The 18,038-nt window shown below is 37.6% G+C and overlaps 1 protein-coding gene across 3 annotated transcripts in view; it reads left to right on the forward strand.

Annotated features, from left to right (window-relative positions):
• TBC1D32 (TBC1 domain family member 32) overlaps nt 1-18,038 on the forward strand; it is a 208,130-nt gene that overhangs the window by 139,964 nt on the left and 50,128 nt on the right. For all 3 annotated transcript variants that reach the window (XM_055535047.1, XM_055535046.1, XM_055535044.1), the window contains exon 27: nt 11,027-11,152. In XM_055535047.1, the coding sequence (XP_055391022.1) occupies nt 11,027-11,152 (126 nt within the window). The remainder of the gene's footprint in view (nt 1-11,026; nt 11,153-18,038) is intronic.

The following is an 18,038-nucleotide window of genomic DNA, read 5'->3' on the forward strand; positions in this document are numbered from 1 at the left end:
GGGCTGCCGTCTATGGGGTCGCACAGAGTTGGACACGACTGAAGCGACTTAGCAGCAGCAGCAGCAGGAGTTATTAATTACATCACTAATCAGTGAGTGTGCTCTTCAGTGTTCCATTTTGGTGTGTTCAGGATGGGGGCTTCTTTCTTTTAGGAGGAAGGGAAATTCAGTACTTCCATACTGAGAAATAAAAATGCCTTGAGTTGGCTAGCACACTCTGGTCATTGGAAAGACATAACTTAATAAAATGAGAAATAAGCTTGTCTTACTTCCCTTTCTAGCATCTTCCATTCACTTTATTTTTTATTTTATAAAGTTTATTCAGGCTGAATTATAAAAAACAGCAATCTAATTCATGCCTATATCCTATCTACCTTATTACTGTAGAATTTCCATCTTTATCAAGAAATCACTCAGAAATACATTTACTTTGTTGGGGCTGATATTTTCAAAGTAGAAAGCATGTTGTTTTGTCATTGCCTTTATGTTTCTCATATCCCTAACAGGGCCAGCAGAAGCACAGCATTGATTCACAAGGTCATTGATGGCCAGGCCGCTGGGAGTGATTGCTTTTATTTGATCTTAGAAATTCAAATGGCTATTCATTGAAAGCCTCAAACATATTAGTAACTCCTGATGCAAGTAAACTTATGAATGTTCTGAAGTAAAAATGAGCTTAAGAGAAAAAGGAGAATGGGATGACATAATAGCAGCTACATTTTAATGAAAGAATGAAAATTGCCAAATTAACAAATGAGTAGGTTGGATTGCTTTTATTCCTAGTCTGATAAGTTATGTAAGATTTAGGATTACCACTCTTCCTCCAATCAACCAAAAATAGAATCCCATGAGAAAAACAAAGTGCTTTGAAAAATAATATGTACTACATAAAATGTAATGCGGCATGATGACAGGTATTATTTGTTCTGATTTTGAAAGTCTTTGTATTATGTCTTACACATATAGTTAGTCTATAAATATTTTTGTGATGAATTCTCCTTTTTATCAAATATTTATCTTTTCTTTTATGTCAAGTTAGGCACTTTCTCATTTTTTTTTCTTTCTGTATTGTTTCTACCCTTGGAATTAAAATTTATTTTCTGCAGATAAAAGGTGAATGGCTTTTGTTTGGCATCATCCTGTTAACTGAGAGAATAGGAAAATATGATTATGGTTCCTTTCCAATGTCATAAATTGTAGTTGTTGAGATACTTAGTTTAAAAATCAGAATAAGTGTTTTCTTTTGAATGGTAAAACTCTTCATGTACTTCTTGCGTGTTTGAAACAAACGTCAATGGCAACTAGCAGAAATAAATCACCTGCTAGTGTAGGTGCAAGTGATAAGGGAGAACTGATTGCTCATTAAAAAAAAAATTCTTCACTGATACCTTGTATAGTACATGCTTAATTATCACATATTAAAATGAAAAGTGATATGATAATTCTAAAGTGAAGTATAATCTGTATAAAATATAGATGTCATATGTTTAAGAACTCACAGATCAAACCAAATAAAGACAGTGTAAGAATTTAGATACTCTCACATTTAGAAATGTAGGGAGAACTAATATAGAGAATTTAAGCATCTTTTCAGTTACTTCTTGGAGACTACTCCAGAGTCTTTCCTTAAATATTGTAAATATTAAGAATAAAGTGACATAGCTATATTAATCTACATGGAAGAAGAAAAGATAAGCAAAAACACAAATTGGAAGCAAATATTTCACAGATAAGCTTCGGTCTAATAGATGGGTGACTTTCCAAATTCAGCCTAGGAATCTGTTGCAAGTTAATTTATTAAATCTTCCATTTATTTTGTTTCTTTTATAAAAGCAGCTGTTTATGATACTCTGTATGAAATGGGCATTGGGAAAGAAGTGTTAAAAGTTTTTTGCATAGATTTTCTTTGCATGTCTTTGAGCTTACATTTTTCTTGTCCTTGAAATGGAGGTTCTTTCTTTTTACATTATCTGTGATGATAAGTATAATCTTTCCTTCTATATAGTAATCTTTTGAGAAACCAATTATACAATATCATCAAGTATGAAAAGATTATAGTACTTACCATAGCAAAGAATTTCAGGGTTTAGATATGAACTATTATCAGTTGTAATTGAATTTTGTAAACGTGAAACTTGATGTTTCCTATTTTCCTCAGTGGTAATAAGTGGGTTGGGTAAAAAGTGCTTATTGCCAGAGAGAACTGTCCTGTGCATTGAACGATTTTTTTTAGCAGCTTTCATGGTCTCTGCTCACTAGATATCCATAGAAGTCTCTATTTGCACCCTCCCCTCCCAGCCATGAATGTCTGTAGACATTACTGAAATACAGGGAGCAAAACTTAGCCCATTTGAGAACTATAGCTGTAGATTTGCTTTTGCATTCTAGCACTTCATACAGATAGACTTACGTAAGATACTTTATTTGTGCTTGATTTCTTTAAGCATAATGAGTTCAAGATTCATCTAGTTTGTTACATGTACCATTTGTGTGTACCATTTTACTCAGGAGGATTCCAGTATAGATTAACTACAGTTTGATTTAATATCACTTTTTGTTTATATTTTCTTAAAATTCTTAAAAACAACTGCATTAAAATTTTTACCTGGTAATTGTATCACCAAGGTCCTTTCTGTGTCTTTATATTTATTGATTCAACTACAGGTTAGTAATTTTTAATCGAATATTCAGCATTATTAATTTTACATAGTTAAGCGCTAGATTTTGTTTTCTTTAAAGATTAATGGACATTTTGGGCCATGCAGTCAAGTTATTTGTGAAATCAGTTTGATCATTCAAGGCTTTCATTTTTTTTGTTAGGGTGAGTGTAAAGTTGTCTTTGTGTGTGTGTGTGCTTAGTTGCTCAGTCATATCTGACTATGTGTGACCCCATGGACTGTAGTCCACCAGGCTTCTCTGCTCATGGAATTCTCCAAGCAAGAATACTGGAGTGGGTTGCCATTTCCTACTCTGGGGGATATTCCCAACCCAAGGATCAAACCCACGTCTCCTGCATTGGCAAACAGATTCTTTACCAGTGCACCACCTGGGCAGTCCTGTGTCTTTACTTTAAAGCTAATTTAACTCTTTTACAAAGGTTTGACTCTTTTGGTCTGTAGAACTCTGTAGTTGAGGAGGACTCTTCATAATCTTTCTGTAACTTGGACATCTCCTCACCGTATACTCTGAGAATTGTTCGTGTTCTCTGCCCAGTCTTGTGGAGCTTCACTTCATCTGCACAGCCAATTCTTTGCAACTACCTTGACAAAAACTTAAACAGATTTCTGGAGTTCTTTCTTTGTTCTTCCTCTTCCACAAATTTTAGTCTCCTCAGTCTCTCTGCAGTTTGACTTCTGTCTCTTTAACTCAATGCCCCACTTCCTGCATATGATGTTGAAAGTAATTCTAGAAAAATCCAGGGCCCAGTTGTAAAGGTACCTTGTTAGTTTCCCTTTTCTCAGACATAATAGTCCTTTACTGCCTATTGTTGACCAGTGTCTGAAAACAGTGTTTTGATGTATTTTAACCATTTCTTGAGTTATTTATGGCAGGAAGGCAAGTATATTTCCAGTTTCTCCATCATGACCAGAAGCAAAACTATGGTTTTTAAATTTTTTATGTGACTATAAACAAAGAAATTTTGGTAAACATTAAATTTTATGTATCGGTCAGGTTTGTTCTACTCCCAAAATCACTGATTTAGAATTGTTGTGTTCCTATGATACCATTCCTGTAATTCCATTTCTCCTTGCCTCATTGTCCATGCCCCAGGGCTTTTGCTAGAGTAAAGTTACTGGCCTCTCTCTGGACTTCCTCACTAATTAAGCACTAAGTTAAGAAGGAAAAATGTTTGATAGGTGAATTTTGGAGAAGGAATGAAAAATCTTGGATTAGACTACTTAAAGGCTGTATTTCCAAGTTAGCCTATCTTTTTATTAATTTTTATTTAAACCAGTTTTTTTTTTTTTTTTTTTTTTCAGTTAGTGTTATACTCATAGCTTTCCTAACAAGAGCAATCAGGAGAGACCTTTGGTTGTTTCATCACTGTCTGTGATTGAATATATTTTTTCAGTGCAGGGGAGAGATTTGTTAAGTCCATGTGGCAGGAGATCCAAGTTAAGGTGCTTAATTTAGCTGTTATGGTACTAGCACTGATACTTTGAACTCCATTTATCTCCTGCTGTCTGCTTTTCATTTGGTTCCAGATTTGGAGGGGGGAAATAAAGGAATTGTTTTCCTCAAGCTTGTTAACATTACAGATAAAAATTTTCAGTAAACATATCAAATCACTAAATATTATTAGCTGTGATATATGCACATTGAAGAGCTCACATTCCCACTGAGAGCTGGGGGAAACCATAACCAGAAGTTATGAGGATACAAAGTTATCTCTCTAGGAGTCTTCTAGGCACTCTGTCTCCAGCTCAGCATTTGTTAATTGCCTCAAATCAAATTTCCAGGTACTAAATTGGGACTTTGAGCCTTTCTCCCAGTTGGTAGATGCAGATGCGTAACACATTTACTGCTTCGGGACTGTTTACAGTCTAGTGGCTGTGCTCTTTTCCTTGGATGGAGATGCGAGAGCAAAATAGAATAGCAAATGTGAAAGGAAAGTGACAGGAGAGCAAGAAGAGGGTGTGAGCAGGAGGGAAGAAGAAAAGATAACAGGATTTTTAAATAGCAAGTAATTTACAAAAGAGCTTTATGGACATTTTTGCCTTGAGGGATGGTGGTGGTTATAAAAGACAGGATCACACATGGATAGAAAGAATTGACACAGAAGGAAACAAAGATGAAAAACAAACTGCTTTTGTCTTTTCAGTCATGTACCACTAGTGATTTTTTATACAAGTATAACTGACTCTTAGGTGTTATATAAGTTTCAGGTGTACAACATAGTGCTTCAATATTTTCATAGATAACCCAAGTAAGATGTAGGTGTTGTGAGAGGGCAAAAGAGGGCAGACACACTGAAACCATCATCACAGAAAACTATCCAGTCTGATCACACAGACCACAGCCTTGTCTAACTCAATGTTAGCCATGCCGTGTGGGGCCACCTAAGACGGGAGGATCATGGTGGAGAGGTCTGACAGAATGTGGTCCACTCGAGAAGGGAATGGCAAACCACTTCAGTATTCTTGCCTTGAGAACCCCATGAACAGTCTGAAAAGGCAAAATGATAGGATACTGAAAGAGGAACTCCCCAGGTCGGTAGGTGCCCAATATGCTACTGGAGATCAGTGGAGAAATAACTCCAGAAAGAATGAAGGAACGGAGCCAAAGCAAAATCAACACCCAGTTGTGGATGTGACTGGTGATAGAAGCAAAGTCCGTGCTGTAAAGAGCAATATTGCATAGGAACCTGGAATGTTAGGTCCATGAATCAAGGCAAATTGGAAGTGGTCAAACAGGAGATGGCAAGAGTGAACATTGACATTCTAAGAATCAGCAAACTAAGATGGACTGGAATGGGTGAATTTAACTCAGATGACCATTATATCTACTACTGTGGGCAGGAATCCCTTAGAAGAAATGGAGTAGCCATCATGGTCAACAAAAGAGTCCGAAATGCAGTACTTGGATGCAATCTCAAAAACAACAGAATGATTTCTGTTCGTTTCCAAGGCAAACCATTCAATATCACAGTAATCCAAGTCTATGCCCCAACCAGTAACACTGAAGAAGCTGAAGTTGAACGGTTCTATGAAGACCTACAAGACCTTTTAGAACTAACACCCAAAAAAGATGTCCTTTTCATTATAGGGGACTGGAATGCAAAAGTAGGAAGTCAAGAAACACCTGGAGTAACAGGCAAATTTGGCCTTGGAATACAGAATGAAGCAGGGCAAACGCTAATAGAGTTTTGTCAAGAGAATGCACTAGTCATACCAAACACCCTCTTCCAACAACACAAGAGAAGACTCTACACATGGACATCACCAGATGGTGAACACCGAAATCAGATTGATTATATTCTTTGCAGCCAATGATGGAGAAGCTCTATACAGTCAGCAAAAACAACATAGGGAGCTGACTGTGGCTCAGATCATGAACTCCTTATTGCCAAATTCAGACTTAAATTGAAGAAAGTAGGGAAAACCACTAGACCATTCAGGTCTGACCTAAATCAAATCCCTTATGATTATACAGTGGAAGTGAGAAATAGATTTAAGGGCCTAGATCTGAGAGTGCCTGATGAACTATGGATGGAAGTTCATGACATTGTACAGGAGACAGGAATCAAGACCATCCCCAAGAAAAAGAAATGCAAAAAAGCAAAATGGCTGTCTGAGGAGACCTTACAAATAGCTGTGAAAAGAAGAGAAGCGAAAAGCAAAGGAGAAAAAGAAAGATATAAGCATCTGAATGCAGAGTTCCAAAGAATAGCAAGAAGAGATAAGAAAGCCTTCCTCAGCAATCAGTGCAAAGAAATAGAGGAAAACAACAGAACAGGAAAGACTAGAGATCTCTCCAAGAAAATTAGAGATACCAAGGGAACATTTCATGCAAAGATGGGCTTGATAAAGGACAGAAATGGTATGGACCTAACAGAAGCAGACGATATTAGGAAGACGTGGCAAGAATACACAGAAAAACTGTACAAAAAAGATGTTCAAGACCCAGCTAATCACATTGGTGTGACCACTCACCTAGAGCCAGACATCCTGGAATGTGAAGTCAAATGGGTCTTAGAAAGCATCACTACCAACAAAGCTAGTGGAGGTGATGGAATTCCACTTGAGCTATTTCAAATCCTGAAAGATGATACTGTGAAAGTGTTGCACTCAATATGCCAGCAAATTTGGAAAACTCAGCAGTGGCCACAGGACTGGAAAAGGTCAGTTTTCATTCCAATCTCAAAGAAAGGCAATGCCAAAGAATGCTCAAACTACCGCACAATTGCACTCATCTCACACGCTAGTAAAGTAATGCTTAAAATTCTCCAAGCCAGGCTTCAGCAATACGTGACCCATGAACTTCCTGATGTTCAAGCTGGTTTTAGAAAAGGCAGAGGAACCAGAGATCAATTTACCAACATCCGCTGCATTATCAAAAAAGCAAGAGAGTTCCAGGAAAACATCTATTTCTGCTTTATTGACTATGCCAAAGCCTTTGACTGTGGATCATAACAAAGTGTGGAAAATTCTGAAAGAGATGAGAATACCAGACCACGTGACCTGCCTCTTGAGAAACCTATATGCAGGTCAGGAAGCAACAGTTAGAACTGGACATGGAACAATAGACTGGTTCCAAATAGGAAAAGGAGTACATCAAGGCTGTATATTGTCACCCTGCTTATTTAACTTATATGCAGAGTACATCATGAGAAATGCTGGGTTGGAAGAAGCGCAAGCTGGAATCAAGATTGCCAGGAGAAATATCAATAACCTCAGATATGCAGATGACACCACCCTTATAGCAGAAAGTGAAGAGGAGCTAAAAAGCCTCTTGATGAAAGTAAAAGAGGAGAGTGAAAAAGTTCGCCTAAAGCTCAACATTTTGAAAACTAAGGTCATGGCATCTGGTCCCATCACTTCATGGAAATAGATGGGGAAACAGTGGAAACAGTGTCAGACTTTGCTCCAAAATCACTGCAGATGGTGATTGCAGCCATGAAATTAAAAGACACTTACTCCTTGGAAGGAAAGTTATGACCAACCTCGGTAGCATGTTAAAAAGCAGAGACATTACTTTGCCAACAAAGGTCCGTCTAGTCAAGGCTGTGGTTTTTCCAGTGGTCATGTATGGATGTGAGAGTTGGACTATGAAGACAGCTGAGTGCTGAAGAATTGATGCCTTTGAACTGTGGTGCTGGAGAAGACTCTTGAGAGTCCCTTAGACTGCAAGGAGATCCAACCAGTCCATTCTAAAAGAGATCAGTATTGGGTGTTCATTGGAAGGAGTGATGCTAAAGCTGAAACTCCAATACTTTGGCCACCTCATGTAAAGAGTTGACTCATTGGAAAAGACTCTGATGCTGGGAGGGATTGGGGGCAGGAGGAGAAGGGGACGACAGAGGATGAGATGGCTGGATAACGTCACTGAATCGATGGACATGAGTTTGAGTGAACTCCGGGAGTTGGTGATGGACAGGAAGGCCTGGCGTCCTGCAGTTCATGGGTTCACAAAGAGTTGGACAGGATTGAGCGACTGAACTAACTGAACTGAACTGATACTCCATATAGGACTTCCCTGGTGGATCAGACGGTAAAGCGTCTGTCTACAGTGCTTGAGATCCCTGGGTTGGGAAGATCCCCTGGAGACATATAAAGTTTTTTTTATAAGATCAAGACTGCATTCTCTGTGCTATAATTATATCCTTGTATCTTAACTTTATACATATGGAGTGGGGCTAGATAGGTAAAGGGGATTAAGAGGTACAAATAATTAGTGAATCTTAGTAGATTCTGGATAGTTTGTTCTTGGGGAATAAATAATGTAGATATTCTAAATGGAAACTATAAAAATTCCATTTAATGCTGTTCAGTTGTCTTTTACCTAACATATCAAGATGCATTTAACATTAATACTCTGCTGTTAATAATATAATTTCCAACAAAATTATCAGCTATGATATTTCTTATTTAAAGGTTTTGAGTTTTTATTAAAAATAATAATTTTCTCCTTTGACTAAATCAGTTTCATTTTTCTCTAGATATTGCCTCTGATTGAGGCCACTTATGGAATATATAGGATCATTTTGTTCTTGATATTTAAAGAGAATATATTAGATTACCACTAAGTATCAGAATTATACATTTTTCCAACAGAACAGTTCTTTCTGGTTTATATGTATATTTATGAGTGTGCATATATTTGAAACATTTGTATACTCATGTGCATGCATGCTAAATCACTTCAGCCATGTCCAACTCTTTGCAACCTCATGTGCTATAGCCCACCAAGCTCCTCTGTCCATGGGATTCTCCAGGCAAGAACACTGGAGTGGGTTGCCACTTCATTCTCCAGGAGGTCTTCTCAACTGATGGACTGAACCCACATCTCTTATGTCTCCTGCATTTGCAGGTGGATTCTTTACCGCCAGTGCCACCTGGGAAGCCCCTTGTATATTCATAATGTTTGTACAAAAGAATATTTCTGTAGTTTTGATATGAGAAGGCTTTTCTGGTGACCTAAGTGTCAAATGTGAAAATACTTACATGAATTATGATTTGTACAATCAATCATATAATTTTGTATATGATAACCATGAGGATTGAGTGAGGATATGTAGCTGCTTTTTTAGGGCTAAATAAAACCAGCTTAGATCATTGAAATGATATGTATTAATATATATTGATTATACTCAGTTATACTCCTGTCTGTTATGCACAAATACACACACATGTAAGTTTCATGAGGGCCAGTGACCTTGTCTGTCTAGATTGTTATAGCCACATAGGAATTCCATACTTGTTTATTGAATGTATTTTTACAAAAATTAGATGGAAAAATAAAATAGCTTAATATGGTAAAAAGTTTAATTTTTTAAAAATTCTTAAGAATAAGGACTGACTTTCTTTATTATAATTGTATTCATTTCAAAGGACCAGGAGTTGGTTGAAATCCTCTTTAATATTGACTACTGATATTTTCTTGGTGGAATTCATTAGTCCCTTGCTGCTGCTGCTGCTGCTAAGTCACTTCAGTCGTGTCCGACTCTGTGCGACCCCAGAGATGGCAGCCCACCAGGCTCTGCCATCCCTGGGATTCTCCAGGCAAGAACATTGGAGTGGGTTGCCATTTCCTTCTCCAATGCATGAAAGTGAAAAGTCAAAGTGAAGTTGCTCAGTCGTGTCCAATTCTAGCGATCCCATGGACTGCAGCCTACCAGGCTCCTCCATCCATGGGATTTTCCATTAGCCCCTTAGGTGGCTATATTTTGTAGTGTTCCAAACCATGTCTTTGGGCAGAAGCAATCAGGCCTTTGACTTTATATGTGGAAAATGTTCTTGTTCCTCTTTCCTCAAAATCTCCTTCAAGGAAAGTGGTAAAGTGTATGAGTTCATGTGACTGTCTATCCCCCCACCCTCTGCTCTTCTACAAAGAAATTTTTTTTCCCCTCCCCTTTGAATTTTTACATATATGTGTGAGTAAATAGTATATATGCTTATATGTATACATACTTGTATATCCTTTTTAAATGACACCTAAATCTTCAGTATATTTATAGAAGTTTTCTAATGCAAAATCTGATGGGAATACAATTAAAATGGAAGATGGAAAAAAATCTCATGAGAATAAAAGGAAAAGATAAAATTAATATTGCCATATTCATAAAATTACTAAGAAAGAAGAAAAGTTATATTTTAGCAATAGGTGCTCTTTTACTGAGACTTACCAGGTAACTCAGTGGTAAAAGAATCCACCTGCCAGTGCAAGAGACATAGGAGACATTGGTTCCATCCCTGGGTCAGGAAAATCCCCTGGAGGAGGCAGTGGCAACTTGTTCCAGTATTCTTGCTTGGAGGATCCCATGGACAGAGGAGCCTGGTGGGCTGCAGTCCAAAGGGTTGCAAAGAGTTGGACTGAGCACGTGCATGCATGCTTTTTCAGCATGATTCATTTTCAGCATAGTTTTTTTTTCTTTTACCAAAAAGAGGAAATAAATAACTGATTAGAGATTTTCTACATTTATGCTTTCTTTTTGCTTTAAAGAAATGAATAAAACTGCACTTGAATGTACATGAAGAATTAGTATAATGTTTATATCAGTCTCTGTAGTGAAATCTTTCAAGGTTTGCACTGTGTATTAAATCAAATACTGAGTAATGAATAATATTTGTGTAAGAAAGAGTAATGGTTATAAATCAGTCCATTTTATGAGTTTTTGATAAACATGGTGATAGTAGTTTGATGGTGTAAGATATAATTATAGAAAAATGTCTGTTTCCTTTTGAAACCCATATAAAATACTTTTTATGGAACTTATAACTGTTTACATTATTAACATTAATACTTGTTTTTCAGTGTATCTAACATGTTTTGTTAAAATAATATAACAAGACATTTTTCTTATTAGACAATGATCTTGGCAAACTTTTATTGTGCTTCAAAATGTCTGATAAACAAACTGCATGGATAGAAAACTGCCGAAGACAATTCTGCAAAATAATGAAGGCCAAACCCGATATAATCAGTGGAGGTGGTGAGTATTTTTTTAATTTTTGTGGGGTTTTTTTGGCTTGAAAAGTTTATTAACAGAAACTGTGGTTTCCTGAAGACTAATACTGGCATATCTAGAATACATAACATTAATTCCAGAAGTCCATTGGCTTCTGGGAAATTTGTGATCCTAGAGAACAGAAATTAAAATTTGAGAAACTGTACAATTTTTTTTTTAATACTGTCTCAGAGGTCTTGTTAAGCTAAATCTACCTTGCCTAGATAATAATTTGCTTGATTTCACCAGCTTTCACCTGACTATACTATACTGTTTTGGAACTTTATTGAATGTTTTGACATATTTTGAAACTCTGCCTCATCTATCCAAATAAATTTAGTGACTCATAAGGAAATTTGGTGGATGGTGTGGGGTGGGGGGACATGGGGTGAGGGGATAGCTATGTTTTCTAGACCAGTAAGCAAATTGTTTTATATTCAGATTTTATATGTGTACTTGGTTTTGTAAACTCACCTTGTTTTAATTAACATTATCTTGAATAAAGATACTCCAACAAATAAGTTTTAATGTCAATATAAGCTAGATTTCTTGAAAGCTGTAATTTAAAAATAATTGTCCTATTTATCAGTCATGCTTTATGGTTCTTATGTTTGTATTAGATGCTATAAAATTAAAAATTGGAAATAAAAATAAGTTTATATTTTGTTGGAGAAATTATATTTTTAGGGCAAGAAAATCAAACATTATTCTCCAAAATTTTAGTGTAAAATGAGCAGTTCAACTGTTTTAGACCCTCCCAAATACCTTAAAAATGGCTACTAGAAATATATATATATATATATGTTTATCACTGGTTGCATAACAGAAAATACTTAAAATAGGTTTTGCAAATGCCAAAAGGTACAGAACAAAATGAGAAAACAGCAGCCTGGTATATTATTTAAACACAGGAACTAAAGCTACTGTTTTCTCATTTTGTTCTGTACCTTTTGGCATTTGTAAAATCTATTTTAAGTATTTTCTGTAATGCAACCAGAGATAAACATATATATATAATAGCCATTTTTAAGGTCTTTGGGAGGGTCTAAAATAGTTGAACTGCTCATTTTACACTAAAATTTTGGAGAATAATTGCACTCATCTCACACGCTAGTAAAGTAATGCTCAAAATTCTCCAAGCCAGGCTTCAGCAATACATGACCCATGAACTTCCAGATGTTCAAGCTGGTTTTAGAAAAGGCAGAGGAACAAGAGATCAAATTGCCAACATCCTCTGGATCATCACAAAAGCAAGAGAGTTCCAGAAAAACATCTATTTCTGCTTTATTGACTATGCCAAAGCCTTTCACTGTGTGGATCACAATAAGTGTGGAAAATTCTGAAAGAGATGGGAATACCAGACCACCTGACCTGCCTCTTGAGAAACCTGTATGCAGGTCAGGAAGCAACAGTTAGAACTGGACATGGAACAACAGACTGGTTCCAAATAGGAAAAGGAGTACGTCAAGGCTGTATATTGTATATTAATTCCAGAAGTCCATTGGCTTCTGGGAAATTTGTGATCCTAGAGAACAGAAATTAAAATTTGAGAAACTGTGCAATTTTTTTTTTAATACTGTCTCAGAGGTCTTGTTAAGCTAAATCTACCTTGCCTAGATAATAGTTTGCTTGATTTCACCAGCTTTCACCTGACTATACTATACTGTTAATTACAATATTAATATTGTATATTGACCAACTTTATTTCTGGGGGTTCCAAAACACTGCAGATGGTGACTGCAGCCATGAAATTAAAAGACGCTTGCTCCTTGGAAGAAAAGCTATGACCAACCTACACAGTATATTAAAAAGTAGAGACATTACTTTGCCAACAAAGATCCATCTAGGCAAAGCTATGGTTTTTCCAGTAGTCATGTATGGATGTGAGAGTTGGACTATAAAGAAAGCTGAGTGCTGAAGAATTGACCCTTTTGAACCATGGTGTTGGAGAAGACTCTTGAGAGTCCCTTGGACTGTAAGGAGATCCAACCGGTCCATCTTAAAGGAAATCATCCCTGAATATTCATTGGAAGGACTGATGCTGAAGCTGAAACTCCAATACTTTGGCCTCCTGATGCAAAGAACTGACTCATTGGGAAAGACCCTGATGCTGGGAAAGACTGAAGGCAGGAGGAGAAAGGGACGAAAGAGAAGAGGATGAGATGGTTGGATGGCATCACCAACTCAATGGACATGAATTTGAGTAAACTGTGGGAATTGGTGATAGACAGGGAGGCCTGGCATGCCGCAGTCCATGGGGTTGCAAAGAGTTGGACATGACTGAGCGACTGAACTCAACTGAACTGTACCTTAGATCTGCCACATAATCACTTAGGGTAATAAGGTGACATGAATCAAGAGTCCTCTTAAAAAAGGGGAAGGGTGTATTTTTGTTGTTTCAAATTTACTTCTGGCTACATTGGCCTTACAAATAGCTGCAAAAAGTAGAGAAGAGAAAAGCAAAGGAGAAAAGGAAAGATATAAGCATCTGAATGCAGAGTTCCAAAGAATAGCACGGAGAGATAAGAAAGCCTTCCTCAGCGATCAATGCAAAGACATAGAGGAAAACAACAGAACAGGAAAGACTAGAGATCACTTCAAGAAAATTAGAGATACCAAGGGAACATTTCATGCAAAGATGGGCTCGATAAAGGACAGAAATGGTATGGACCTAACAGAATCAGAAGATATTAAGAAGAGGTGGCAAGAATACACAGAAGAACTGTACAAAGATCTTGTACAACAAAGATAATCACGATGGTATGATCACTGACCTAGAGACAGACATCCTTGAATGTGAAGTCAAGAGGGCCTTAGAAAGCATCACTACGAACAAAGCTAGTGGAGGTGATGAAATTCCACTTGAGCTATTTCAAATTCCTGAAAGATGATGCTGTGAAAGTGCTGCACTCAGTATGCCAGCAAATTTGGAAAACTCAGCAGTGGCCACAGGACTGGAAAAGGTCAGTTTACATTCCAATCCCAAAGAAAGGCAATGCCAAAGAATGCTCAAACTACACAAAATTGCACTCATCTCACACGCTAGTACAGAGAAGGCAATGGCAACCCACTCCAGTACTCTTGCCTGGAAAATCCCATGGATGGCGGAGCCTGTTAGGCTGCAGTCCATGGGGTCATGAAGAGTCCGACACTTAGTGAGCAACTTCACTTTCATTTTTCACTTTTATGCATTGGAGAAGGAAATGGCAACCCACTCCAGTGTTCTTGCCTGGAGAATCCCAGGGACAGCGGAGCCTGGTGGGCTGCCGTCAGTGGTGTTGTGACTTAGCAGCAGCACATGCTAGTAAAGTGATGCTCAAAATTCTCCAAGCCAGGCTTCAGCAATACGTGAACCGTGAACTTCCAGATGTTCAAGCTAGTTTTAGAAAAGGCAGAGGAACCAGAGATCAAATTGCCAACATCTGCTGGATCATCGAAAAAGCAAGAGAGTTCCAGAAAAACACCTATTTTTGTTTTATTGACTATGCCAAAGCCTTTGACTGTGTGGATCACAATAAACTATGGAAAATTCTGAAAGAGATGGGAATACCAGACCACATGATTGCCTTTTGAGAAACCTGTATGCGGGTCAGGAAGCAACAGTTAGAACTGGACATGGAACAACAGACTGGTTCCAAATAGGAAAAGGAGTACGTCAAGGCTGTATATTGTCACCCTGCTTATTTAACTTCTATGCATAATACATCATGAGAAACACTGGGCTAGAAGAAGTATAAGCTGGAATCAAGATTGCCGGGAGAAATATCAATCACCTCAGATATGCAGATGACAGCACCCTGATGGCAGAAAGTGAAGAGGACCTAAAAAGCCTCTTGATGAAAGTGAAAGAGTAGAGTCAAAAAGTTGACTTAAAGCTCAACGTTCAGAAAACTAAGATCATGGCATCTGGTCCCATCAGTTCATGGAAAATAGATGGGGAAACAGTGGAACTAGTGTCAGACTTTATTTTTTGGGGCTCCAAAATCACCGCAGATGGTGACTGCAGCCATGAAATTAAAAGACGCTTACTCCTTGGAAGGAAAGTTATGACCAACCTAGATGGCATATTCAAAAGCAGAGACATTACTTTGTCAACAAAGGTCCGTCTAGTCAAGGCTATGGTTTTTCCAGTAGTCATGTATGGATGTGAGAGTTGGACTGTGAAGAAAGCTGAGCACCAAAGAATTGATGCTTTTGAACTGTGGTGTTGGAGAAGACTCTTGGGAGTCCCTTGGACTGCAAGAAGATCCAACCAGTCCATTCTAAAGTAGATCAGCCCTGGGTGTTCATTGGAAGGACTGATGCTGAAGCTGAAACTCCAGTACTTTGGCCACCTCATGCGAAGAGTTGACTCATTGGAAAAGACTCTGATACTTGGAGGGATTGGGGGTGGGAGGAGAAGGGGACTACAGAGAATGAGATGGCTGGATGGCATCACCAACTCGATGGACATGAGTCTGAGTGAACTCCGGGAGTTGGTGATGGACAGGGAGGCCTGGCGTGCTGCAATTCATGGTGTCGCAAAGAGTTGGACATGACTGAGCAACTGATCTGAACTGAAGTGAAATACTTTTTAAAAAATTTTCCTCTAAGCATTTAATCTAGTATTCTCATTTTTTCCTGCCACTTAGATTTTATCTGTACGAGATGCCATGGAAAGTGTTAAAATATGTTCTTCTTCTTGCATTTTTTCTGCCTGTAGTCACTAGCCTGTATGTAGTGCAGTAATTGAAGGGAACAACCTAGTTCTTCTTGACTTATCTCTTTCTTTCATCTTCTGACTTTCATGTATTTGTTTACCATGTCTTATAGAGTTTATTCTTAAATTTTTAAAATCTGTTCTTTCTCATCCATTTCCTCTGTTATTACTTTGATTCTAGTATTAACCTTTTGGCAACTAAATTATTGTGTGAAATATATGATCATTTTAGAAAGATTAGAAATTATAAACAAAATGAAGAGACTGAAATTTGCCTTATAATCTTTGCAGAATAAGATTATCACTAAATTATTCTTAGCCCCAAAGAGTTAATACCTAGCATGCTATTTTCTTTTGTCAGTTCACTCAATACCATATTGTATAGAATTTTCCTTGTCAATAAATGTACTTACACAAAGTAATTTTAAAGTCTGCTCATTTATCTCTGGATCTGATTCCTATAACACTTTCTTTTATCCCAGCCAGTTATGATTTCAAATATACATTAAGGAGACACAAATCTTTAATAATTTAGGTTATCTGATAATATCAAAGTGCTAGTAAATCAGCTTAAAAAAATGAGAAACATACAGGTTAAGTACAGACTGCTCTAAGCAGAAAGAGAGATATTAAGGCACCAAAGAAAACATAAGAAGTTATATGAGACCTGAAAGGAGGATCACTAATGGCCCCTAAAGGGACAAAAGCATCAATTCTGTTTTTTTTCCTCTCACTTTACGCTGTGAGTACCATCATATATCGTTATTGGGCTAGCCTTAGTGGTATGCTTCTAGTGGTATCTACCCATCATGTGAATCTGTTACCAAAGCTCCTTTTTTTCTTAGACCCTCTTCTTGGCATAATTAATCAAAGGGAAGAGGAATTGAGTACAATTTCTAATCTACCACCTTCTGAATCCTGAACTTCAGCTGTACTGGTATAATCAAAGAATACTCATAATTGCTATGTACCTATGGACTTTAGGGCTTCCCTGGTGGCTCAGATGGTAAAATGTCTGCCTGCAATGCGGGAGACCTGGGTTCAATCCCTGGGTTTGGAAGATCCTCTGGAGAAGGAAATGGCAACCCACTCTAGTACTCTTGTCTGGAAAATTCCATGGACGGAGGAGCCTCATAGGCTACAGTACATGGGGTTGTAAAGAATTAAACACGACTGAGTGACTTCACTTACTTACTTACTTACATGGACTTCAAATTGACCTGTCTTATTTCTACTTATGGCTATAAACCAGCTGTACTTGATACATTAGATAATTCTCTAAGATTCAGTATTAATGGTGAATAATATAAGAATAAAGAATGATTTGAAATAAGCTGAGGATTTTTAAAAAATTGTGTGTGGTCATCTAATTTATATGGCAGAACTTATATCTAGTCTGTAAGGGGTCTAAATATTCATAATGAAAAAGACAAGAGATGATATCTACTGTTGAGAGATGGAGTAGATGATCTTTCCCTTTTCTCTCCTACTATGTACATCTGAGATTTGTGGACATGATCTTATGTTTTATATGTGACCCTTGATTGAAAAGACAAACTGACTAGGAACCTTGGGATCTAAGGAACAAAGATGACATTTCTTGGGTTTTGTTTTTGCCTCATATATCCTAGGCTGAGTGATGAAGAATATCAATGGATGCAAGGGAAAAAATGAGGTCTGGGCAATAAGAGCCTGCTCCCTCTAACCAAAGGACCAGGATAATGGCAGTCTACCAAGACAAAACTTGTAGAAAGTGAGCACTTTAATCCAGCCAAACACCACTGTAGAAGTCTTTCAAACAAGCTTGGGCTGCAGTCTGGACTTCTGTTCTCACCTGACAGTGATGAGACACCCTGCCTCTCCCTGATAGGGTGGTGTCAGGGAGACCTAAGTAGAGAGTCAGGACTTTCACCATCACCCAGTGGTAAGGAGGCCACAAACTCTACTTTCCCTCCATTCATGTGTCTGTTCCACACATGAAAGGTGTGGTATATTCTGAATAAGCAAGTGTTCAAGGAACAGACATCTAGTGCTTGTATGCAGGATAACGATCAGGAAAAAACTGAGCACATAGTGTGAGTTCCTTGTGATCTGAGGATGTGCCAGCAGTGATAAAAGATAAAAGAATTAAAGAGTGAATCCTGGAGAAACCATGCATATTTACAAACACTG

Source organism: Bubalus kerabau, chromosome 9, assembly GCF_029407905.1.
Source record: "Bubalus kerabau isolate K-KA32 ecotype Philippines breed swamp buffalo chromosome 9, PCC_UOA_SB_1v2, whole genome shotgun sequence".
Lineage (NCBI taxonomy): Eukaryota > Metazoa > Chordata > Mammalia > Artiodactyla > Bovidae > Bubalus > Bubalus kerabau.